This window comes from Cibotium barometz, chromosome 19 (genome assembly GCF_041138505.1).
Source record: "Cibotium barometz isolate CiBa-2024 chromosome 19, ASM4113850v1, whole genome shotgun sequence".
In the NCBI taxonomy this organism is placed as follows: Eukaryota; Viridiplantae; Streptophyta; class Polypodiopsida; order Cyatheales; family Cibotiaceae; genus Cibotium; species Cibotium barometz.
In genome coordinates this window covers 1,566,003-1,593,694 of record NC_141064.1, presented here as the reverse complement: position 1 = coordinate 1,593,694, position 27,692 = coordinate 1,566,003, and the positions used below count along the sequence as shown (strand labels likewise).

The following is a 27,692-nucleotide window of genomic DNA, read 5'->3' as shown; positions in this document are numbered from 1 at the left end:
GTAGGCATTATGTATGGTTAATCTTTTATGTATCAAGCTTGACATGAGAGTTTTAGGTATTGACATCATTGTGTTCATTTATATCATATGATTACACTCTAAGAACCAAAATCATCATAGTCAAATGTCTCTCTCTCTTAGAGGACATCATTGTGTTCGTTTATATCATATGATTACACTCTAAGAACCAAAATCATCATAGTCAAAGGTCTCTCTCTCTTAGAGGACATCATTGTGTTCCTTTATATCATATGATTACACTCTAAGAAGCCAAATCATCGTACTGAAAGGTCTCTCTCTCTTAGACGACACTACTTCACTCTGAAGGAGGGTTTGTTGGGGTATTTCACTTCAGAGTCTAGTAGTGTGTCCATTAATGTGAACAACCCCTTAAGGTCTTAGGGTGTGAACATCCCTTATTAAGGTCTTAGGGTGTGAACATCCCTTATTAAGGTCTTAGGGTGTGAACATCCCTTATTAAGGTCTAGGTCAGAAGATGAGGCTTGATGCCTATAAAAGCAATATACATGGTGTAAGTATTATCATAATCCATTCATCACTGCGTTGTGCAATATCTCTTCATTTTGCTCCCTCTATCTCTCCAGTGTGTGCTCCCTCTATCCAGTGTGTGCTCCCTTTATCTCTCAATTGCATTGTGAAATATCACTCCATTGTTCTCCCTCTATCTCTGCATTGCCTTGTGTAATATCTCTCCATCGTGCTCCCTCTATCTCTCTCTTTCCCTATCCATTGTCATGGCTTCAGCTTCCATCTTATATCTCTTCTTGCACTCTACTCCTACACACCTATCATTGGATATCTTTCATCCTCCATACCATAGCTGCATATGTCTGATCTTGGATGCCAATACGTCCATACATGTATCCTTTACTTCAACTCCACTTCATCACCAACACAACCTTCCCTTGACCAATGTTTTTTCCACAAAGAAGCCTCATGTGTCAGCATCATGTTGTGTTGGGATAACTACTGCACATGATGGTGTCTACACGGTGGAACACGCACAACAGTTCTTGCATTGCCAATGCCTTTGTTAAGCAAAGTGGTGCATAACTTGCCATATTCTATGCTAGCAATGTCAATGTGTATGATGATATTCCTTTTAACAAGGCTCAAGCAATAATGCATATGGCACCCAGTGGTAACTCAAATGTGATGAATGCCCCATTGGGGGAAAATGCCTATAATTGGCTCCCTATTTAACCACGTTTAGTAATTTGGGGGACACACTATTCAACTAGTAAGCAATTTCTTTGGAAAATGCCAAATTAGATTTGAAAAGAATGGACTTTGGGTGACATCTTATCATTCACTTTACAAGTGATGTGGGATTCTTTCTTTCTCTTTCAAATGTGTCACGAGATTGGGAATTGCAAGTTATACTACATGTTAAAGAAAGCAACCTTCTCACTCTAAATGTAGGGAAAGCACCCTTGTCACTCTAAATGTCAAGGAAAGAAGCCTTCTCACTCTAAATGTTAAGGAAAGAAGCCTTCTCAATCTAAATGTCAAGGAAAGCATGAGTGCATGAGTAGTAAGAGTAGAAGCAAAAATGTAAAAGAAAATCAACCATTTAGTGTGCCTTGCACCCTTGGAGAAAACTTCATTTTTCTTGGATTGTATCGCATGTTCTCTTGTCATCAACATCCTTGTTACATGGAACTAACATGGAGAAACCTTCATTTTTCTTGTAGTGTATCGCATCTTCTCATCACCATCCTTGTTACATGCAACTAACATGGAAACATACTCCACAATTTAATTATTTATCACCTATGAATCTTGGCAGGTCTTTTTTTCCTTAAGACCAACCCTTGGCAAAGTTGTTGAATGCCCTAGTAACGACCATCACCCCAACTCTTTCATCATCGACAATATGCTCCATCCCCACAAACAAACACTATGAGCTCTCCAATGTGTTCATCTAATCTCCTTGACTACTTTGATAAATGCTTTTGAGAGGGCCTACACACCTCCCTCTTATACTCTGAGATGAATGCACCAATATGTATTCATCTCATGACCTTGACCACTATGATAAATGCTTTTTTGAGAGGACCTACACACCTCCCTCTTATACTCTAAGATGAATACACCACTATGTATTCATCTCATGTCCTTGACCACTATGATAAATGCTTTTGAGAGGGCCTACACATCTCCCACTTACTTTCAATTTCCCATTCTTCTTTAGGTCTTCTTCATGAGACAATGAGTATAGGCGATAGCAATTCTACTTTGTCCAACCGGATAGATGAGTCCCACCTTGAGTAGCTTATCTATTTCCTCCTTGATTTTTTTGCATAATTTGGACCCATCTGATATCTATTCTTCTTGATTGGCATTGCCTCTTTCTTCAAGCTGATCCTATGCTCATAAAAGCAAGAGTCAATGCCATTTATGTCCACATAGATCCATCTAAACACATATTTATAAGTAGATAGCAGCTTCTATAACTCTACCTTCATATCTCAACTGTGCTTTGCATTGACTTAAACTATTCGAGGCACTTATTCATCTCCCAAAATTATTTTTGCTAGCTCATCTTCACATGCACTCTGACATTGTGTTCTTCTTCCTTTTCTTTCTCTTTCTTGAATTCTTCTCCTCTTTCGACAGTTCATCACATGGCTTTCCAATGGTTTCTGTCTATTGAGGCTTTAGCTTTGATGTGCTTTCACTTACTCTTATAATATAGTCTTTGTGTATAAATTGGGAACTAGTTGCAAGCAATCTTTGCTTGAACAGCTACATTTATGGTTACACCATCAAGATTTTTGTTCCACATAAACAATAAAAGAAAATATGAGGTTTCCCTCATGATTTTCTCCTCCTCATCATCTTCCACACCTTCTAAGTAGCTTAGTCCTTTAGCATGTAGTGGTGGCTAACCAGGTTCAACTTATACTTGGCTACTAACACTCCGACCACCTTCCCTTTTCGAATAGTGATTCAATCCATTTCCTAGTTATGGTTGATTTTTCCATTCCTCAACCATGGTCTTGGTAGGACCTTGATATCTCTTCCATTTTCAGGATAATAAATACCATAGGGAACACACACCCTGCCATCTTAATTTCTTCCCTAAGACAATTCCAACTCGCCGAAATCTTAACTTAGAATGGGGTTGGTTGAATTGTAATGTTTCCCATTTGTTTTGCCAAGGTGTATAACAATATATTAACACATAAACCTCCATCTAGAATGATGCCAAACACCACTTGTCCTTTCATCTGACTATCACAATTCCACAATAGTTGTGTCATAATTGAAAACTTTTTCCACACTCCTATAATCAATGATAGTAGATTTTACTTCAATCCTTGGCATTTCCACTTATTTCTTAGTGTGCACTAACTTCTAGAGCAATTTTTACTTGTAATTTGGCAGTAAGGTTAGGAATTAATCAAGGGGGATGCTAATCTTCATCTTGCTTAGATTCTCCCATAGATCGTATCTTACTCCACTTACTTTACTCTCCCTCTGAGGCATGTTCACTTGTCCCAGATAGAATGATTTTGCCTAACTCTTCCTCCTTCTACTCTTGCTCTTCTTAACTTGGTCTTCTTAATTTCTCACTATTATCTTGGTGACTTGTTTTTGGAGCGTCTACTATCCCACCCATTCTTGGCTTCAACTTGGTATGCATCTTGAATATGGCATCCACCTTTTCACTCATAGGTCCCCCTTACTTCCATGATTCCTAGGAATTCTCCTACAATCTCTAGGATGAGGCATCTATTATTTACCATGTTCATAGTAACGGTCCTCATGTTGCCACCTACATCCTAGGCCCAACCGCATCTTGATTTTGTCTTGCCTTATATAGTTCTTACTAATGTCTTTGCCACACTGGATAGTCATTTCTTCTATGACTAGGTGTATTACAGTAGTAGCAAGTTAGTCCCCATTTCTCTTTGACCAAATCTACCACCTCCTCCTCTTCCATACTAATACGGAAGTTAAGGTACTGGTGTTATTTGGTTTACATCCAATGATTGTCAATACTTTTGCTATCTTTCTACTACACTTAGATTCTTGTTTTAGGTGTTGTAGTAGCACTTGTTGATTGTGTGTTTGGTCTGTTGAAATATACAAGTGAATAGGGTGTGTGTGGGAACAAGCTCTTGGATAGAGGCTGTAAAAGAGAAGATGTAATTGTGAAAGAACCTGTAAAAAGGTTAGAAGAATCTACTGGGAGAGAATAATGGGTAGCATGAGGGAATTTAGGAGTGTGAAGATATTCTGGAAGATATTCAGGGAAAAGAGAAGAGGTGGAGAGAATCAGGCAAAAGGTGGAGATATTCTGGGAGTGAATCATGGAGAAATCAATGGGATTAGATGCTTGATGTAAACTCTATAAATTGAGGCATAGCCCTAATGAGAATTTGCTGGTTTTTGAGTATCCATGCCTACATTAATCTATTTGCTAATTATTCACTAATTACGTCTTAATCATTTCTTAATCACTTTGTTAATGATGTTGATTCTAGTGTATGATCCACCATAGCTCATCATTATGCTCAAATTTCAACATGGTATCAGAGCCATGCCTAGAATCAACCAGATTTATGAGCCCATTAGTGAATTAATGAGGATTAGTAAGATAATTAGCAAAAAAATCAATTTTTAGTGAGTTTTTCATCTTCCCCTTCACCCCCAGCCAGTGGAGGATCTCTAGCACCTTGCACACATAGAGTTAGGGCATAATCTTTTAGCACTAGCTAGGTAACATCTATGGCTTCAAGCCTATGTAAAAAACGCAGCAAACCGCCATCGAAATGCGCCGATTTTTGCTGATTGCTGGGCGCCGTTTTTCTGAGGGATTTTTGCCATTGTTGCTTCATCAAGACAAATCTTTCTAATTCCTCCTAGCCCAAGGGGTAATCAAGCATGCTCTACAAGCTGGTGAAGACAGAATACAATTTCATCAAGTCTACAGTGAGATCCAAGCTCTTCATCAAATCTGCAGCAGGTGACTTTGGTAAAACAGAGATTAAGCTTTCATTATTTGGTCAAATCTTGTGTTTCTTGGCTTAATCCTCTACTAGAGTCATTGCTATTGATGCCTTTGAAAGCATTTGAGCTCATTTGAAGTGGAAGGCACCAGATCTGGACTCCCCGCATACTCTGTTTTTTGTACACAAACCAGAGCATTAATTTGCTAATCAGTGATTAATCAGTGCTAATCATTGTACTTTGGTGCAATTGAGGGTTCAAATTAACCATTAGGTATCTGATACAGATCCCTAAAGCTTCAGATTGCAAATCGGAGTTGGTTTGGTACTCCAACCATCCCGTACAAATTGGTTACCCTTGATTTAATGTAATTTCTGGGAAAATTATGCTAATAAAAATTGTGAAAATCATCATTTTTCATTTAACCCTTGGTTAATGCCTGTAAATCTCACTCAAATTCAAGATTATTCACAGCCAGAGTTGCATTTGGAATGTGCATGAGAATGAATGCTATACGCATTATGTATTGGGCACATTGCATCAGTGTAAAAATGGGAACAGACACTGCCCTTGTCGAGAATAAGGCAAGTGGTAAGACCTCCCGCATAAATTTGGGTCTGCATTGCATAATGACAAAAGATAAACATAAAAAGCCCAAAGGAACTGTCAGCAAAACATTGAAACATGTTGCTCACATGGAGCAAAATGACCTGACGGACGAGCTCATGGCCCCAGCCATGAAAGAAGAAGAATATCTCTTCCCAAGAAGAGGATCCACACCAAGAAGAAGACGTGAAGGAAGACATGGACACGAGAAGAGAAGCTGCCACAAGAAGAGAAGCTACCCCGAGAAGACTGGAAGAAAAGACGGACGCGTGGAGAGATGCTGCCATGAGAAGAAGAGTGAAGACAAGAGAAGATGTGAGGCTCCAAAGAGTGAGGAGCCATGTGAAAATCTCTTAGAGAAAGAGAGAGAGAGACCCCACAACCCAATGTAACCTGCCCCAATAAAGTAAAACCACCTCTGCTGAGCCACCGATGATGTAGGCCACGTGGTAGATGTATGTGTGAGCACTTTAGTCAAGGTCGCAGGCAACTATAGTAAGCCTTGGACACATAGAGAGAGAGAGTATCAAGGACTATGGGTTTAGGGATCTGAGGCACTGGTCGCGCAGGCTGTCAAGTAAGAGAGAAACTTGATATAGGGTCCAGGTGTGCTGAGATAACTTGAGGGGAGGAGTAGACACTGGTCGGACTACCAAGTAAGGGGAGGCAAACTTGGTATAGGGTCTAGGTGTACTAGGAGTATTCACTTGAGGGGAGGTGTTGAAATATACAAGTGAATAGGGTGTGTGTGGGAACAAGCTCTTGGATAGAGGCTGTAAAAAAGAAGATGTAATTGTGAAAGAACTTGTAAAAAGGTTAGAAGAATCTACTGGGAGAGAATAATGGGTAGCATGAGGGAATTTAGGAGTGTGGAGATATTCTGGGAGATATTCAGGGAAAAGAGAAGAGGTGGAGAGAATCAGGCAAAAGGTGGAGATATTTTGGGAGTGAATCATGGAGAAATCAATGGGATTAGATGCTTGATGTAAACTCTATAAATTGAGGCATAGCCCTAATGAGAATTTGCTGGTTTTTGAGTATCCATGCCTACATTAATCTATTTGCTAATTATTCACTAATTACATCTTAATCATTTCTTAATCACTTTGTTAATGATGTTGATTCTAGTGTATGATCCACCATAGCTCATCATTATGCTCAAATTTCAACATGGTCTTGTTGGAAAATAGCACTCTACTGAGTGGGGGCTAGTTAGCACTCCTCCTTAGTGTAACGCGATCTCAATCAAGATCTACCATTGTCATGTCCTCCGGCTACCTTACAACTTTCTCTTATGAACGTTTATTGCATGCTCATTACCTTTCTTTTTTCAAGGCTTCAACTGTTCTTTGTGGTACATCCAAATCTAAACTAGAGAGTCATTGTTAGAAGTTTCCTCACTAGAACTCAACTTTGACGATTTCATTTTCTTCCCTTCCTTCATGAAGCACACGTACGCCGATTCCGAGGAATTTGGTACAGAGTGGGAACAGGCATCGGATGCCACAGGACCATGTCAGGGTGTTAAGGTCTATTGATGCCACCACTATTTGGAGTGGTGTCTGGCATAATCCCTTAACAAACCACTAACTCAAAGTAGCTACTACTAGATCTAATTGCATGAAGAGTGCTCTAAAATTTATTGCAAGGCTTCTAAGTCAACCTCTACACCTTATCCCCATCACCTAAGTGGTGGTCTTTTCTTTCTAGAATCTCTTCAACATGAAGGCATCCTTCAACCCATCAAACATCTAAAATTGATCCAAACCATTCTGTGTGTTTACCACCACTGAGAGTTGTTGTAAAAAGTTCAATCTTGAGTTAGTGGGGCTCGAGTTGCCAAGAATGTTATTTTTTAAACGAGAACACATGTATGTGGATCCTCGTCACTCTTCCCCTTGAACTTTGGGTGCTTCTTCAAAGCCATTGACTCGTGTAAATTGTTGAGAAATGTGGTGCCAAAGAGCACAAGGAAGAGGTAGGGAGTGAGATGAGTAGCCAAGAAAGTGTGAAGCCTAGCATGAAACCACATGAAGGCATCCCACATTGTTGTATAAGCCCAACGGTGTACCTCCTCATATAAAAGGGGGCCAAGCAATGAAATTATATCACTTGCACACATCTCAAGCCTCTCTATGAGTACAAGTCTTAAATGATGTAGCCTAATTGTGCTTGAGTCTATTGCAAATACTCACATCAACATGAGTATACTTAGACTCTAATCACATTAGATTTAGTATAGGATTACTACTAATCATCTTGCTCATGCACATGATGTCCATGGATTTCAACATGGTATCAGACCCTTTTCTCTCTCCTTGAGCTTTCCATTAGCTTAGCCTTAGCTCACATTATTCTAATCTCTTCATTAATCACCTAATTATCCACTAATCTCAACCTTATCCATAGCTCCCACTTGTGGTCCAAATTTCTCTAGCTTGATTCTCCACACCCACTTCACCATTGACAAATTATATCTTGTTACCTTCATTGCTAAACTATAGCTCCAAGGGTTTAGCTTATTTTTTTCCCAAATCTTCTGAAATTCACAAAACTACACCGACTGTGTTTTTGTTTTGTTTGCTGTGTAGTCCACAATAGCTCAAGCCCTTTTAGGGCTAGTTAGCAACCATAACAAGTACCACACAACTAATGTCTCATGTAATTGTAATTTCATGCACTATACGAGACGAGAGACCCGAAATTGCAGACGTTGCAACACTCCCAAATCCACTGATTTAGAAGTTTTCAAGTTGATTCTTCTACTTAGGACTTTGATCCTCACCAAGGGAAACAATATTTGGTAAAAAGCCCCTTCAATGGTAGCTTCCACATGCTCAATTGAAGGCTCCAAGTTTCAACTCTCTTAATCACTATGATTAAAACTAATCATTATCATTAGTGTAATATTAGCAAAAATTAGGCCAATTAAAATTTAAAATTAAAAAATTAGGGTGTAAATCCATTGTGGAAATCTCTCTCTTGCATCCAACTTCATCAGACCCATTTGCATTGCTTAGTTTGAGTGTTTTTTTTCACTACATTGAGTTCATTTTTAGTACATTGTTTGCAACTAAATCATCTTTATCAACTTGAAATCATCATTGCATGAAAATCCAAAGCACATTGCCAATCTTATTTAGCATGATGAAAATGTCCACTGGAGAATCCTCCATCTTGCTTGTCACGTAGGCTGTAACGCCTGTGTGACCGACGGCAGACCGCGGATGGCTATATCCGGGGTTCAGTGGGAGAGGACGCCCATGCGGAGTCATGGGCGGCCAGGCTAGTGTGGACGGCAGGCCACACACTATATAGCCTGGGGGATGAGGGGCAATCCTCATTCTTCCTCTATGGCTGAGCCAGAGGCCGTCCCCTCCTGTGGTAATGCCCGTTAGCGGCGTTATGGATATCTAACACTGGTATTAGAGCATGGTTTGATGGGGTCGTCAGAGTCCGCGCGTGACCGGAGCCCACCACTCAATGGTTTTCAACCATTCATCTTCTTATCCTTATCTCCAATGGAGTGTGTGGAGGGAGGCGGCCAAGACAGAATGGAAGGGAAGAATTCTCTCACACTCTCTCTCTCTCTCTCTCCCCGTCACACACAACAATACGAATTGCAGGTAAGAGCTCGTTTTTTTTCTCTACGGCGTTGAAGCTTGTGTGCGAAATAAATTTTCGTTTGGTAATGGTGAAGCTTGTCTGCGAAAAATCGTTGAAGCTTGTCTGGAACGAAAAGCGTTTCGTTGAACTTGTGTGTGGGGGGGGCGACACCAGCCCCACGACTGCTGGAGCAGACCACGTTTGAGTGCGTGGCGGGGCGAAGACCAGCCCCACGGCGAAGCTTGTGTCTGAAGCATTTTTTTTTCGTTTGGTGTGGAGGACGCACAACCTACGGCTGCAACGCCAGCTGCAGCATTATGTGCCGGCGATGGCGCTGGTGTTGCTGGGCAGGTGGATGGCGGGCTGGCGGAGTTGACGGCCCAGGTGTGGATCAACCCAGGTGGCCAGCCCAGCGGGCGACCACGGCGAGCCCAGCGGGGCGACGCTGGAGGGCGAGCTGCGCAGGTTTTCTATGGCTTTGAAGGCGAGATCGAGAAGGCAGCCAGCTTGCCCCGTGTAAGATATGGCAATGGCGTTGCTTGCTGCTTGGGGCTTGTTGACCTTGGACAAGCTGCTGCAGAGGTTGAGAAAGGTCTCGAAAGCATCAGATCTGAAGAATCGTTGTTTGCTTGATTCACCTTGTGAGGCTTTGGAGGCCTGGTTCACTACGAGCTTTGCGCTAGGCGGCTAGCCCAGCGGGCGGCCAGGCCAGCCTTAGGCGGCCAGCTGGGCGGCCATGCCAGCGGGGGGGCGGGGGCCCAGCGGGTGGCCAGGCGGGCGGCCAGTCCTTAGGCGCCATCGCATATGGGCCTGCCCAACACACAGCTGGCAACGGCCACCAACCAGCCAAGTGGCGGCCAGCCAACCAGCGAAGCAGGCAAAGGAGAAGAAAAAGAAATGGCGGGTGACACCACTATAAATATGTTGTGATGTGCTAAACTATTTATAATGCTAGTTAGCAAAGTATTGTGGATGATGCCACTCTAGACTTTTTTTGCGACCTACTACTAAATTGTTTACCATGCTAGCTAGTATGTATCATGGTGAGGCCATAATAAATATTTATGGTTACTGGTATTTATTCTTGCTACACCATGTTAGATTAGTATCGTGGGTGATGTCCGTGTTGTTACTATCAATGGTAGTATCACGTTAATGTTGTAGGTGATATCAATGTTAGATTAGTATTGTGGGTGATGTCCATGTTAATGTTATTGATGCTAGTGTGACGCTAGCATTGTTGGTATATTTGTGTTTGGTCACTCTCAGGCATTCATATTTGTGTTTGGTCACTCTTAGGCATTCATATTGTTACTCTCAATCTTTGGTGAGCAATTGAAGCTTGGCTTCTAACTAGTTTCACTTTTACAAGTGTTCGACCTTCTAAGCTAGCTTCCTCATGTTGTGACCTTTGTTGGAGGGGTCATCTCCATCTTGTAGACCTGTCCAGAACCATATGCACCTTTACTGGACATCTATATATTTTTCTAGAAATTTGGGGATTTTTTTAGCACTATTTTATGCATTTATATATATATTCTCCAGTCGACCTGCTTTTAGCTGGTCGACTAGGTCCAATAGGTATTATATAATTGAAGGCCTTGCCCTCAGTTTTATCATCTCATTTTTTCACATATACTGGGACATTGGCTGCATCTATCATGTGCCTCGCGCTGCCAACTCCAGCTTTGTAACCACCTTTTGATGTATACGATCTTCCTTCAGTTCCTGTGTATTATGTATTTGTGAACTTCAGATCTCTTTCATTGTTTGGAACTTTGTCATGGTATCAGAGCGAGTTCAGGACTGAGGATTTGCTAGACAGCACCTATACTTTTTTACTCCTCATAGGAGGTGTGCTGTGGACTCATATACATGCTGTGTTTTCTGCGAGACGAGGATAGCCTACAGTTTGTTGTGTTTTCTGTGTGGTTAGCCTTTCAAATACATTCACCATTCCCCAGTTAGAGAAGGACCAAATTTCATGGTTGTAATTATCCCTTGGGTCTTGATCTTAGCGGTTCGTCGGTGCTTCTACTATAAAGCCCGACCCTGCAACTAACTCACCACAAACTCTGAATTCCTAGACCGACATGGATCTATGGGCATGCACAATCATCATCTACAACTTGAACTAGCCATATCTCTTATAAATTTTCGGTATGGATAAAGCTGCCCAAACCTCTAAGGAATTATGGGAAGCACTTGTAGCCCATTTTCAGAGGAACACTTACAACCGCAAGCTTCATTTAAAAGCCCAACTCAATGAGCTGAAGATTACTGAGACAGATGTTGTTATGGCCGAAGTGAAACAACTCAAGAAGATCCGTCAAGCCATCTTGGGAGTCCAAATCCTCGATGATGACTTTGCCATCTTGGGAGTCCAAATCCTCGATGATGACTTTGTCATTGAGTTACTCGGAAAACTTCCTCCATCTTAACAATCCTTTAAGGATACCATTACTTTTCGCCTTGTTCTTCCCCAGCGGATGCGGTGATTGGCATGCTTCAGGACATGCTTGATCTCATGAAGATCTTTCCCAATCCTGATCACTCTCATTTTTTCCAACTTATAGCCTCTCATTAGGCTCTTCTCACAGAGGAGGATACTACTCTTTGGCATGCACGTTATGGGCATCTTCACTGGAGCTTCTTGTCTCCCGCCAAATGGTGGAAGGCTTGCCTTAACTACCTTAGATGTCTCGCATCTACTCAGCTTGTCTTCAAGGCGGCAAGCAACATCGGGATTTATTTTCACAGGAGGCCTCTTTCAGAGCTTCCACTGCTCTTCAACTTGTCCTATGGATTTGAGCGGACCTATGACTACGGCCACATACCTGGAGGAGCCATATATTTTTTCTTATTGGTGGATGATTTTTCTAGGAAGGGTTAGGTCTTTTTCCTATCCCAAAAATCTCAGACATTTATAAAGTTCAACGAATGGGTTGCAATGGTGGAGGCTGACACTAGCCTCGAAGTCATCAAAGTGCGCGCTGACAATGGTGGTGAGTTTCCTTCAGCATTCACTGACTTTGTACTTCCCACGGCATACACAGACAATTTTCTACTCCCCATAGTTCAACAGAACGGGGTAGTAGAACGAAAGAACATGGTTGAGATGGCTCGTTCTGTTCTTTCTCATTCTCAGCTTCCTCAAAAGTTTTGGGCTGAAGTAGTTAACACCACTGTGTACATCATTAATCGTTCCCCCACAAAGGCGGTTTGATGGGAAGACTATAGAGAGGAGGCGTATTTTGGGAGAAAGCCATGAGTTTCTCATTTCCATGTTTTTGGATGTAATGCTTATGTTCATGTTCCCGATTCTCATTTGAACGAAGTTTGACCCCAAATCCACCAAAATGATATTCGTTGGCTACAGCAAACACTCCAAAGCCTTCCGGCTTTATCCCAAGAAAGAGAAAGTTGTATCATCTTGGGATGTGCGCTTTAATGAAACCCCGGAGACTTTTAGATCCGCGGAATCACCAGCAGCTTCATCAACACCTTCCTTGTTCCACCCTCACCATTGGTTCTTACCTCTCCCCAGCCTCCGCTGAGTACCTCTCGTCCTTTGCGGTGGCTTCACTCTACATTACGGGATTTTCTTGAAAGTCCATTCTCCTAGCTTGGTTCCACCCTCGCCTCCATCGAGTACCTCTCTCCCTCCACGGTGGCTTCACTCTACATTGTGGGATTTTCAAGTCCGTTCTCCGACCATTTATCAGTATAGGATCGCTCCATCCGGATTGAGGAGATCTGCCATATTACAACCCTAGAGTGCTGGCATGCTTCATGAAGGTTTGGCAGTGCCCACAGGGGACATTTCTCTCTCAATAAAAGTACGCTTCTCAGATTTTGGAGAGGTTTGGTATGAAGGACTATTGCTCATTATCTTGCTCCATGGACCCAAATCAGAAGTTGAGTAAAAATGATGATTCTCCACCCTATCATGATCTTGCTCAGTATAGAGAGCTTGTTGTTATTAATCTCACCATTACAAGGCCTCATCTTGCTTACAACGTCAGTGTCATAAGTCAGTTTCTTTTAGCACCACATACTTCTCATTGGTAGGCTGTCGTTTGTGTTCTCTCAAATATATACATGACACCTTGACACATGGGATTTCATATGGCTCTAGTCTCAATTTGGTTGGATATTAAGATTTTGACTGGGTAGGTGTTCCATATACCTAGAGGTCTACAATGGGCTATTGTTACGTACTTGGTACCAGACTTATTTCTTGGCAAACAAAGAAGCACCCTACACTTGCCAGTTCTTCAATAGAAGCGGACTATCGTACTTACTTTGAAACAATCAAAGAGCTTTTGTGGCTTCATCGGCTGCTTCATCATCTTCATGTCTCTCCTCCGATGCCTATCATTGTCTACTTTGATAGTTAGAGAGCCATGGCTCTTGCATGGAACCTAGTATTCCATTCGAAGTCCAAGCATATTACCGTTCATTATCAGATGGTTCGTGAGACTACTCGGTGCTCGGTACCTTAACAGTGGAGTATTGTCTTACCAAGGACAGTGTGGCGGACATCTTCACCAAGGCGCTTTCCAGACTTTGGATCACTTACTTTCATGCATCGGTATCGGTCCTCTTCAGTGGAGCTGAAGAGGAGGTGCTGGAGGGGTCATCTCCATCTTGTCGACCTCTTCAAGACCATTTGCACCTTTACTGGACATCTACATATTTTCCTAGATTTTTATGGCAATGTTCCATGCATTTATATATTTTTTCTCCAGTCAACCCTTTCAGCTGCTTGACTAGGTCCAATAGGTGCTATATAAGTGAGGGCCTGTCCTCAGTCATCTTATTTATTTCGCATATTATGGGATATTGGTTGCACCTATGGTGTGCCTCGTGCTGCTTACTCCAGCTTTGTAACCACCTTTTGGTGTATATGATCTTCGTTCAGTTCCTGTGCATCCTGTATTTGTGAACTTTAGTTATCTTTCATTGTTTGGCACTTTGTCAACCTTCACATTCAAGACACGGGAAAATCTTAAGGGCACTTAGAATAGGAAATAAAGTATGATGAGGATGCTTACAACATGAAATATAATGAGGACACTCTTTACAAGTGTGTGCAGACATTGTCAGTGAAGAACCATGTTAACAAGTGTGTGCACGCGTGCCTGTGTGTGAGAGAGAGAGAGAGAGAGAGAGAGAGAGAGAGAGAATGGAATAGAATGCCAAAAAGAGCCACTTACACGGCCTATAACAGTTGCTACTCGTGGTCTTTTTTTACAATAGGACGGTGTTAGTTGCTCTTTTCGGCATTATAATCGTAAATGGTAGACTTTAGTGATTATTTTCCATTTTTATCCTAGTACTTTTTAGAAAGAAATCAGGATATTTTTTTCTCTCCTCTTTCTCTCTCTCTCTCTCTCTCTCTCTCGCGTCAAACACGTCCTTAAAGAGAAATTATATAGATATATATCATATTGATTAAAATCTCTATAAAATGAAATTCGATTGACGAATGGAAACTTACTTTCTACTAACCTAAGAGGGAACACAGAGATGGCTTCCTGGCTTCGCTACTTGTTCGTGAAAGTGGGCGATTCTCTCTCCACTAGCCTCAAGGTTCGTCCCCCATTTGAGTTGCCTTCCTGCCCTATTCATGCGTATGCAGAGGAAATGTTTTCGAGTTTTTTCTTGCAGTTTGTTTTTTGAAAACTCACATCACGGAATAATAACCCGAAGCCTTGCGAAGTTCAATCTAAATGGAAGCTCTTTTAGTTAAAAGTTTCGCGAATTGTCAGGGCTACCCCGTGTTCACGCTTGTTGAGGTTTAGAAAGCTCAGCTGCTTTGGTACAATATAGACACAAACACTAGGATGAAACTAGTGGATGGGTTGGAAGTGGCCATTCACACGTCAACTCCAAAACCAGTGCGGAAATATGGAAATATCCGCTGCATGTCTAGTGGGTGGGTTAAGTGTTTCTCAAAGTGCAGCAAGTGAGTGGAAGGGAGAAAATGAAAAGTAGGAGGGGAATCGGTAGGTGGGTGAAAGGGTGCATCAGCGTAGATAGGTGGGAGCTAGAGGGGGCAGTACTGAAGCGCAAGCAGCACCTTAGAAAAAAAAGGAAACCCTAAAATACTTGCTCTGATTCCATGTTAAAGTTCATGGGTAGAGCTGCAGCTGTGATGGCTTGAAGGTGAAGGCAGCTATGGCTATGGAGCAGACAAAGATGAAGATGATGCTAGGAAGAGAGTGAAATACACGACTCAATGATGCGACTGCTTAAATGAAGTACTTGCACCTTTATTGGTTACAAAGGTTGCCCCAATGACATCATTGCTTATGTGAGGCACACATTAATATCTAGATATTATTATAACCCCTCCCCTCTATTGGGTGGTCACACACGAACAAGACACACACTACTGCTCTAGGTGGTGGTTCACACTTACACCCAAGCAATATCTTGATTCCAACTAAAACCTCATAGTTACCATACCGAGTACGAAAATTTGTCTTCGGTACATCCGAGGATCCTGATCTAACGATGCCTTGACCTCAAATCGATTTTCGTGAAGTACTTAGCTCCCCGAAGCTGATCCATGAGATCATCCATGCATGGCAATGGATACACTTTCTTAATTGTGAACTTTTTAAGTCCTTTGTAATCTATATAGAAGCGCATTGTGCTATCCTTTTTCTTGGACAAAAGCACCGGTGCTCCCCCTCTTTGTAATCTACATAGAAGCACATCATGTCGTCCTTTTTCTTGGACAAAAGCATTGGCGCCCCCGATGGAGACTTACTTGGCTGCACAAACCCTCTGAGATGATCCTGTAGTTACCGTTGAATCTCATCCTCATTGATTAAACTAAAACGATAAGGTTGTCTTGTATAAGGCTGACTACCAGGAAATAACTTGATAGCATGATTTACATTCGTATGAGGTGGTAAACCATAAGGTAAATCAACAGGGAATACGGCTCCCTAATCATGTTTAATATCCCTTAATGTACGAGATGTTATCATCGTTGTAACAAAACATGTTACAATCAAAAGAGCCCACTCCTGCGAATCAAGAATCTTGTAAAGAGATACTACATGTAAATAGACTTAAATGACATAGATACATATCATACTCAGAAGATGTCAACTGTTCATTCTTATCAATAGCCGATAAAATAGGAATATCCTTCCCTTGAGGAGGTACAAATTGGGATCCTTAATTACAATGGGGTAATCATTATGTACAAAAGTAATAATATGGTTCTCATAATCTATTTGCAAGGTAGGGTTCTTATTCTTGAACCAAGATATTCCCAAAATTACATCAATTGGATCCAAGGTCATGAGATTGAAGTCAAAGCTCTCACGATAGTCGCCCATGCGCAATTCTCGGTTTGGAATAGTCTTGTTTCAAATCTCTGGTGCTGTGTCCGTGTGTGCTCGGTGCGAAGTTCACTTGGTACTTGTGGTCACTTGCCACGGTTGGCAATCACAATTTTTGCACCAAGTGAGCACTCACAAAGTCATGATGTTTGCCATTATCAAAAAGGAAAGATACCTTCCGACCCGCGATGAAACCCTCCATCTTGAGCCGATCATGCTTGCCGAAGGCCAAAGCTTTTGGCATATATATGATATGAGTTGTGCCACATGTGAACATGGGCTAACCAAGGGTACTTTTTCCCTTTGGGTTTTCCCCCTTGAATATCTGGTATGAAAGGACACCATTCACTTTATTTGTATTATGATATTATGGAGTTAACCTACATGCTCCACACATTTCAATGTAATCTACACATTTGCATCTCCATCTTTCACCATCTCTGCGTGGTGTATTTCCTGTGTTGTTGCAGCTTCCCTCTTGGGCCAACAGTGGTATCTGAGCTAGAGGGCCTGCTCGAAACTATGGCTGGACGTCCCTGTGCCTTCAACGGACTTGCTTCTTGCACGACGGCCCTTCTCCCTGTGCGACGGCCCTTCTCCCTGCACCTACTTGGCCCGCCTCTCTTTGTCGCCACTGCCCTCGCCCAGTGCTGGCGGAGCTAGTGCCTAGTGTCCCGCAGGCGCCCCTTTTGGCCGCCTATTCGGGCGGCTCTATTGTGGGGAAGTCCACTGCTTCCTAGCCCACAGGTAGAGCTGCAAGCAATGGGCGGAGCTCCGCCCACTTTGTGCCTTACATGGCACAGGACTGGATTTTGATTTTTTAAGGGAGTACTTCGTTTGTAGATCTCGACGTTCGTCTTCGTTGCTTTGATTGTCCATCTCCATCGCTTTGATCGTGTGTCCCGTTGCGCCGATCGTCTTGACCCGGCCCGTCCATTGCTTCTTCCCAAGCGACGTCGAGCGACTTTTCACCATCCATCAACTTGTCATGGAGAGCCATCCACGCCATCTGTCCGTGTGCGTGACAATCATCGAGCCATCGGGCTTGCAATGTATTCTAGCGTCACCTACCCTGCCTTGCTAGGCAGCCAACTTCTCGCCTAGGTGCAAGTCTTTCCTTCATTGCTGCTCTGCTATGACGGCTTGGCTCCCGCCTCTCTCCAGTCCAGCATCTCTGCTCGTCCATCGCTTGACAGGGCAATCGACCTTCACATCTCGACTGCCATAGTTGGGCTCAGAGGTATTTATTTGGATTATGTTTTTGGGGCCTATGTGAATCACATGCTTCAATGCAAAATTCCAAGCATAGATAGCATTTCAGTGCAGAATTCGAAGTGTAGGGTTGGGGCTTTTCTGAAATTTGTGCTTGATTGCACAATTGGAGCTACAAAGTACATAGAATTTTGGGCCTTTTTCTATTTATGTGCAATTGGCACAAAATTGAGTACAATGGTGCATTAAAATTTGGGGCTTTTCGTGTTTGTGTGTAATTGGCACATCATATAGCTCAACGGTGCACATAATTTGGGGCTTTTCATTCTGCGGACCTTGTTTGGATGTTTGTGTAGTGAATGTGCAGGGATTTGGATTGCAAGTGTCGTCAGGACACTCTAAACACTTATCGCAGCCTTGTATTTGAGGAAAAAAAAAGTTTGCTTAGGAACTTGTGATTGCCTAGCATAGCACTCCGGTGCATTGAGTTTTTGCCTGGAGGTGCTTTTTATAGCATACTTGGTTGCAAGTGTTTGCATATCTCTTAGCAGAGAGATTTCAGCATTATGGATGGGAATACAACTGATCTATTCGGGGTTTTGTTCTAAGAGGACAAACTGGATGGCAGTAATTACTCCCTGTGGAGTTTCATGATCCGAAACCTTCTAGTGGCCAAAGGTTTATGGGGTTATGTATTAGGTGAAGATGTAAGCCCTATAGACATAGCACCTGGCCGTGGTGCTCAACAAGCCACAACACCCGCTTCTCCTTCATAGGAGCAGAATAGATGGGGTACCCGTGATGCCCAAACGATGGCTTTGATTGCTTTGTCAGTAAAGCGATTAATAATATTGCATATCAGGTCTTGCAGGACCTCACGACGAGCTTGGGATGTATTGGAGACCATGTATCAGGGTAAGAATGAGGCTAGAGTTGCCTTTCTTAAAAGGAAGATGTGTCCATGGAAGATGGGAACATCATGGCTGCTCATCTTACGAAGATCCAAGATCTTTGAAAACAGTCGGTTAACATTGATGAGGTGATTTTTGAAAAGGAGTTGGTCTCTAGGACACTATCATATGCTAGAAACTTACTTGAATTTCCACACATCGCTTACTCTATTGATGCGGGGAAACCCGGAACCAATCCTGTTCGAAGAGGTGGTTGGTTTATTGTTACAAGAGAAGCAGAATCGGAAGAACAAATCTTCTGTCATGCGTGGCAGCGATGGGTCTTTTGTTGCCCAAGGCAAGGGAAAAGGAAAAGCCAAAAGCAATTTTCAGCCAAAGGCTGATTTGGGACAGCCTTCACAAAAGGCTAAGAATGATGCCACGAAAAAGGGCAAGTGCCACTAATGCAAAAGGCAGGTCACTATGTAAATGAGTGCAGAAAGCGGCTTGCAAAGGAGAAGAAATAGGAAAGCAGCATGGCTGTAGATTCTTTTTCATCACCTGCAGTGAAAGATGATGGTAAATCTTGTGCAAGATCAGTGGACTTTTCTTACTTGCAGTTATGATGCATCATTAGAGCATGTCTCTCAATGTCAAGAAAGACTTGAGACATGGTACTTTGACAATGGTGCTGCTAAATACACAACCTCACAAAGGAATTTGTTTTAGAAGCTTATGGCTGCCCCTGAGGGCAAAACGGTAACATGTGCAAACAATTCTTCTTATCAGTCAAGGGAGTTGGCGAGGTGATCCTCACAATAGCAGATGGTGCATACTTATGTCTTCCAGATGTATTGTATGTGCATGGGATTAAGAAGAATTTAATGTCAGTCTCCTCTTTCTCTAAAAGAGGATATGTAGTGAACTTTGAAGATGACAGGTGCATTGCGAGGGACCGTGAAAGTGGCTATGCATTAGTCACAATTGACACATTGTACCATGGGTTATGCTAGCTTGATAGGTTTGATAGGAGAGAGCATGATGCTCATGTGGTTACCACTAACACCTACCATGCAAGAGGCAGAATTGTGGCATGCCAGGTTTGGGCATGTGAATTATGGCAATCTGATGCTATTGCAAAGGCAACAACTGGTGCAGGACATGCTTGCATGCATATGAAGAGTGCATATTGGGTAAAATGCATTTCCAAAAGATGGATCAACAAGGGCCGTCCGGAAATTATAGCTTGTGCACAACGATGTGTGTGATCCTATGCGGACACCATCGATTGAGAAACATGCATACTTTGTAACCTTTATCGATGACTACTCCATATTTGCTTGGGTATCCCCTGAAGGCAAAGTGTGATATATTTGCATATTTTCAACATTGTGGCACATGCTGAAAATCAAACAGGTTGCAAAGTGTAGTTCCTTCGTACAAATCGAGGGGGGGAAACAATGTCTATTGCTTTCAAAGCTTTTTTGGCAGAAAAGGACATAAAGCATCAATCCACGATGCCATACTCTCCTCAGCAAAATGGTGTTGCTGAGAGAAAGAACAAGTCATTGATGGAAATGGCTAGATACATGGTCACAGGCAAAGGCTTGCCTCACAAATTCTGGATGGAGGCAATCATGTGTGCTACACATGTTTTGAATAGATGGCCTACCAAAGCATTGAAAACCATAATGCCATATGAGGCCTGGCACGAGAGGAAACCTAAATCTGATCACTTTAGAGTTTTTGGATGTATTGTGTATGCACATGTACCTCAGCAATTGCGAGGTAAGCTTGATGACAAAGCTACTAAGTGCATATTTGTGGGTTACAACAATGGCAGTAAAGGGTACCGTCTCTATAAGCCTTCCACACAAGATTTTGGAAGCACACTATTGTGGGCATCACGATACATGCGTGAAACTCTCCTGATCCATCTTTGAGAGAAACCTATATGGCTAAGAGTAACCTCAAGGAAGTCCCAATCCACTCTATCATAAGCCTTCTCAAAATCGAAAAGCAGAATGGATTACTCGCTTTGGCCCATACCACGGCCTCCCAAAATGAGAAAATGTTATCAAAGATGCCCCTCTCGTGTAAGAATCCATTGAGTATCATGAATGACATCCTGCAAAATTGGCTGCAATCTAATGCTCACTACCTTAGCAAGTATCTTATATGAAGTCCCAAGTAAGTTGATAGGTCTCCATTGTCCAATCATGGTCTTATCCGTACTCTTAAGGATAAGGAAGGAAAGCCCCTCAGTGAGAGAAGAAGGCATAGAACCTGAGTCTTGTGACTTGTCACATGCACTGTGCACTGTAGTGCATGGTGACAAGTTGGCTCATCATCATCAGTGCAACATTGTATCAGTATTAGTACCTTTCAGGATGATATTTGTCGTATGCCGCGACCCCATTGTAACCCTCAGTCCAGGATAAGTCAGGCACGAGCTACGTAGGTCATTCTCAGCCATAGCAAGTTAGTCAGTCAGTCCAAGTCCCTTAACCCACTTGAAGAGATGCATTCATGCATGTAGAGTCAGCAGAAACCTTAGGGTTTGCATTAGAAAGCATTCTGCATATTGCATATCATTCATTCATTACATCTAGACCATTGTAAAAACCCCAAATATCATCTAGTATTTATCAGAATATTTACTAGGAATTTTTTGGTATTTTTCCCACAAATTCCAGCATTTTATATATCATTTATATATTTTATGTGGACATGAGCAGTCGGCCAGCCCTCTAGTCAGCCGACTAGCTCCACTGACCCATATAAATAGCCCAGCATGGTATTCATTCATTCATCATATTCAGCAGTAGAGCATTCCAGCGCTTGGCATCTTCAGCACAAGGAGCATAAGCGATTGCAGTTTCCAGCCATCATACCTCAGCGTTTTCCTCCTCCAGCACTAGGTGTGTCATGACCCTGTGAAAATGGAACAGCACAAGTGTGGGCATGGTGGTTGCTGAGCAAAATAAATATTAAATGATTCATATTTGGGGTGCCCGGACAAAGGGAATGATGTGTGGACATCTTCAGGTGTGAAGGGGAACCAAGAACATTAATATTTTTAATGTTCTAGCCATGGGTGGCCCCTAGGCCTAAGTGGCCCTTAGGAACTTTAATAAAATAAACATTAAAGTAAGGGCCTTAGGATATTTTTGGAGGGAGGAAACTCCACTTTTGGTACATGCCTCTTTCATCTCTCTCTCTCTCTCTCTTGCTTTTGGGAAAAACGTGCAAGGAACCTGCGTGGAGGAGAAGAAGAGTCGACTGGCTGCTGGTGTTTGGCTGTGTACAGAACTGCCTGTATAGACAGGCCGTACAGACCTAAAGACTGTAGGCCGTACAGAGCAGTTGAGGTTGTGGATGCAGGTGGCGCTGGCGACCAGAGTGCAGACGGCAGCGGTTGCAGATTGAGGCGGCTTCTGTGCAGGTGCTGACCTGTACGGAATAGGGGCTGCAGGCGGGTGCTGTACAGAACAGTACGGTCGCTGCCCTCTGGTGCAGGCGGGTACTGTGCAGGACAGTACAGTAGCAGCTCTCTGATATAGGCGGGTACGGTTGTTGCAGATTCTTCTAACGCAAGCAGCAGTTGTGCGTATAGTGCTGTACGAACTGGTACAGTGGAGTACTGCTGACTTGTACGGATAGGTACAGGCAGGTACAGTTCTGTTCAGTCTTGAACAGTAACAGGTGGCGCATCTCCATCTGCAGGCAGTGCTTTATTAGAGCATAGTTGGTGCATCAGTCAGGTGGTTGCAGGGAGGAAAGTACAGACAGTCTTTCTCAAGTACAGATTGGTACGATCAGTCCCACGGGTGCAGAACCACGCATTGAATTGGTAAGCTCTGAACTTGTCCATCTTTCTTTCTTTCCACTGGCTTATGTCTGCTTTCTGCAGAGTTGTGTCATCTGGCCCCTTGTGAGAGGAGGGGTATGGCAGTTTGAAAGGGTGGAAACAGAGATTGGACAGTGGATGTATATTTGAACTGAGTTGTGGAACCATGTTCATGGAATATGCCAGATGTGTGCTCAAGGCTGCCCTGCTGAACTGCCTCGGTTGATCAGAGGGAAGCACAATGTGTTGCTTTTGTGGGACACAGATCTGTGTGTGAATCCTCTGTGCTAAGAGGTCTTGAGGGCTGCCAGATTGGACATACAGGTTTATTCTCCTGGCTGGCTTTGTTGTACTCAGTTTTACATCTCATTTGAATTCGAATAAAGAAATACCGAAAGGGGCGCCAAGCTTTGGGTCCAACAGGTGTCGATTTCATTTCAGTTTTGGGGCATTCTAGCTCTAGTTAATTTTGTTACTTATTTGGACTACAAGTGGAAGGGTGACTGCTAGTCTACCACACTTTGGTTTCTACCAGAGGCCGGTTTCAAGGTTCCGTTGCGGGGACCCATCATCAACTTTCTTAAGGGGGTGAGCTCGTGGTTACTCGAGGAAAGTCATTGCTGAAAAATTCAGCAACATGTCAGACACAGAAGATGAATATTTTTATCATGAAGAGGAAGAACAAGAGACCTCTCTTGAGAGAAATGAATCTGAGGATATTCTTGCAGGAGAACAGGCTGCAGATGATGAACAAGATGAGGATGTAACACAGCCAGAAGATATGCCTAGTAAAGAGGAAGATGATGCTCAGTTTAAAAATCGTTTGGCAGGTGTAATGGATGTGTTTATGCAGCTCACACAAAGTGAGAAGTTTGCTGAATTTGTGAGATCCCGTTCTGAGCCCGAAAAGAAGAAGAAGAAAGTACGTTCTAAGAACCCACCTCAGGGCAATACTGGTGCTTTCCCACAGGATCCATCTTTTGGACAGTTTCCGAACATGCAACATGCTTTTGGTGCTAACTCACAGAGTTCCTTCTTCGGACAGCCATCTATTCCTCAGCAGTCTATGCATCTAGGTTATTTTGGTGGTGGCTCTGTGTTCCAATCCATGACTGGGGGTTATCCTCAGGGAGGCATGGGTATGCCAGGGACTTTTGGAGCAAATTTTCAGCCTGGTATGCAAGGGAATATGTGTGGTGGTATGCAGTTCGGAATGCAAGGAAACATGTTTGGGGGCATGCAACCTGGAATGCAAGGAAATATGTATGGGGGCATGCAGCCCGGTATGCATAGTGGAATGTTTGGAAACATGGCTGGAATGTATGGCATGCCAGGTGTGGGAATTGGTAATGTTGACCCTATGATGGGCATGAATGCTGGGGGTAGCAATCTTGTGAAGCCACTTCCTTACGATAATCTAACGCCTATGGGTAAGGCGAAGGATTATAAGGAAGGGGGAGCTGTTGTGAAATTTGACACATTCAGTGGGGCCAAAGATACGCTAAAGGCACTTACCTTTTTACAGTAGTTTGATGCTGCTTTTTCTGGTGGTAATTACACGGAGTCCTCTAAGGTGAGAAAAGCTGCGACTTTTCTCAAAGGCAATGCATTGCAGTGGTGGTCTACTCTTCTTTTGCAGGGCATAGCACCATCTACTTGGGTATAGTTTAAACAGGTGTTTTCTTCACTATGGCTCACATCTACTTTTGAGGTCGATGTAATGACAGCATGGCACAAGTTGGATGCATCAAAGTGTGAAAATCTTGAAGATTATAATAAGAAGTTTTGGGAAGCCTTACTCCCAGTTACTTCTTATTGTGCAGTGCCTTTGTCTGAGCAGGTGGAGAAGTATTGTTGTGGGCTACCCAAGGAAGTGCGTGACTATTGCATAAAGACTCGAGTAACAAATATGTCACAGATGATAGAGAACGCTATGATAGCAAATGCGTTACTCACTAGAGTCTCATCTGGATTTAAAGGCAGTAAGAATTCAAGCAAGAAATCTGAAAAGTCAGGGCATGCTTCGCGTGATGCAAAAGGGTCTACAGAGAAGCGGTATAAGAAGTTACCAATGCCCAAGAGAACTCCTGAGAAGAGACAAGCTTTGATGGATGCTCGGAAATGTTTTTACTGTACAGAGGAGGGACATATGTCTTATAATTGTCTCAAGCGAAAGTCCCAAAAGGACTCTGACACCAAAGGAGAGTCCAAGTCAAAGAAACCAAAACCTTCTGCAAGGTTAGTTCCTGATCTTGTTGGGGAACAGCCAGGTGGTGAAGAGACTGAGTTGTGCAGGGCATGGGGCAAAGTGAGAGATCAAAATGCCTTGATATTCTTTGACACAGGTGCTAGAGCCAACTTTATTTCACCGGATTTGGCTGGCCGATTGGGGATCCGTGCAGAGGAGATGGGGCCTTTATATGAGGCTAACATGGCTTGTCCTGGGTTTGCAGAACCCGTCACTCCTATTATTGGGAAGCTCAGGCTTCATTTGCAGGGTTATGTGGACAGCGAAGAGTTTTTCATCATGCCACTTGATGGATGTGATGTTTTGTTGGGTATGCCATGGTGCCACAGAGTACATGCGGTGGTGGATACATACAATAGGAAGATCACTTTGACTCATAGAGGGAAAGAACATGTTTTGGATGTAAAACTTAAAGGGGAATCTGTTCCTATTGTATCAGCTTCGGCAATTTCATCAGTAATGAAAAAGCATCTTTCCGCGTACTTGATTTATGTAAAGGATGCAAAAGATGATGAGTCTAAGTCTAATTTGTCTATGTTAGATAAGGACAGGACTGATTTCTTATGTGGGTTCCAAGATTGTTTTTCCGAGTCATTGCCAGGAGAACTTCCTCCGGAGAGGCCAGAAGATCATGCCATTGATCTAATTCCGGGTAGTACTCCACCAAATAGACCACGGTACCGTGTTAGTGCAGCCCAACAAGAAGAAATTATGAGTTAGGTACAGGAGCTCTTGAATAAAGGGTTGATACAACCTATCTCATCACCCTTTTGCTCACCTGTACTCTTAGTGCAAAAGAAAGATGGTTCTTGGCGCATGTGTATTGATTACAGGGCGCTGAACAAGAATACCATCAAGAATCGATTCCCCATTCCGAGGATCGATGACATTTTGGACCGCTTACAAGGCTCCACAGTCTTTAGTCGAATTGACTTGAAAAGCGGGTATCATCAGATACGTATTAGACCCGAGGATGTGCATAAGACAGCATTTCGAACCACATTTGGGTTGTATGAGTTCTTGGTTATGCCCTTTGGTTTGACAAATGCACCTGCCACATTTAACAGAATGATGGGCAGGATTTTCCGACCTCATAGAGCGTTTGTGGGCACATTCTTTGATGATATGATTGTGCATTCACAAACTGAGGAGGAGCATAGAAGGCATTTGGCCATTGTGTTTGCAGAACTCCGGAACCATAGGCTGGTTATTAATGGCAAGAAGAGTGAGTTCTTCTTGCAAGAGATACACTTCTTGGGGCATATTGTGTCAAAGCATGGAGTCCGTATGGATCCATCGAAGGTGGAAGCAATTCTTAATTGGCCAGATTTGAGGACCGTGCATGATGTACGCAGCTTTTTGGGATTGTGTTCCTATTACAGGCGGTACATACGGTATTTTGCTGAAATTGCTTCGCCCCATCATGCCTTAACAAAGAAGGCAACTCCGTTTAGATGGGCTGATCAGGAAATTACAGCCTTTAAAAAGCTTACTTCGGATCTAGTATTGGTACTACCGGACCTCCGAAAGGCTTTTGTTGTTCAATGTGATGCATGTGGAAACAGCATTGGGGTAGTTCTCATACAGGAAGGACATGTGATAGCCTATGAGAGTCGAATATTGTACGATGCCGAGAAGCATTTACAGGTTTATGAGAAAGAGATGTTGGCTGTAATTCATGCTCTTTCTACATGGAAACACTATTTGCTTGGGGCTGATTTCACTGTGAAGACAGATCAATAGACCTTGCGATATTTCCTCACGCAAACTAAGCTTTCAGAGAAACATATGCGATGGGCAAACTTTTTGTCTATGTTCCACTTCCAGATTGTACATGTGGAAGGCAAAAAGAATGTTGTGGCAGATGCTTTGTCACGCAAGCCACAGGTCTCAGCAGCTTCACTTGCTTATCATCATGAGCTTGATGAAATGAAAGAGCAGTATGCCCATGATGAGGACTTTGAAAGGTTGTATGATCAGATGTCTGAGGGTCAGCGGCATGATCATTATACTCTCAGAGATGGATTTTTGTTGATGCATGGTAAATTGCGACTCAAGGTTATGATTGAAAGTCATGCTCCACCGTATGCAGGTCATAGAGGAATTGACGCCACGGTAAAAGCAGTTGAGACTTTCTTTTATTGGCCAACCTTGAGAAGAGATGTTGATGCTTTTGTTAGGCAATGCATCGTATGTCAGAAGGTAAAGTTTGACCGTCAAAAGACACCAGGGTTACTACAGCCTTTACCTATTCCAGATAGACCTTGGGAGAGCATTGCCATGGATTTTATATTTGATCTTCCACGGACACAAACGGGCAATGATGGCATTTGGACTATCATATGTAGGTTCAGTAAGCAGGCTCATTTCATTCCCGTGGAGCAGAAGAGGAACGTACCACCCATTTTGCACACAAAGGATAAGATCTTTGAGGCTGATCAGTATGTGGAGAGTATGGATGAAGCTTATCGGAGAGTTAAGTTGGCACCCCGGAAAACTCAGCAAAAGCAAAAGAAAGCAGCAGACCGTCATAGACGTGCTTTAGAGTTTGCATTGGGTGATTGGGTTCTTTTGCGATTTGAAAAGGCTAGGCTCAAGAAGATGTAGGGTAAAGAGCGCTTATTCCCTAAGTTGAGCATGCGCTATTATGGATCTTTTCAGGTATTAGAAAAGATTGGTGAGGTGGCCTATCGCTTGAAGCTACCAGATCACTAGAGGATTCACAATGCATTTCATGTGAGTCTCCTTAGACCTTTCCGTGGGGATGTGCCTGAGGATGTATCAGATGAGGCTCTGCCGGAAGTTGAGGAACTTGATGAGGTTCTTATTCCAGAGCAGATAATGGCACATAAGGAAAGGAAGGTACGAGGTAAAGTTTCCCGTCGCTATCTTGTGAAGTTCAAGAACTATTCACCGATGGATGCGAAGTGGATGGA

The 27,692-nt window shown here is 42.9% G+C and overlaps 1 protein-coding gene across 1 annotated transcript in view; it reads left to right on the top strand.

Moving 5' to 3' along the window:
• The first annotated feature begins 14,632 nt into the window (after positions 1-14,632).
• Positions 14,633-27,692, top strand: part of LOC147628092 (mitochondrial ATP-independent inner membrane protease subunit 2-like) — a 58,715-nt gene continuing 45,655 nt past the window's right edge. Inside the window, exon 1 of the mRNA XM_086813102.1 lies at positions 14,633-14,787. Coding sequence (XP_086669228.1) covers positions 14,725-14,787 — 63 coding nt within the window. The 5' untranslated portion in view covers positions 14,633-14,724. The remainder of the gene's footprint in view (positions 14,788-27,692) is intronic.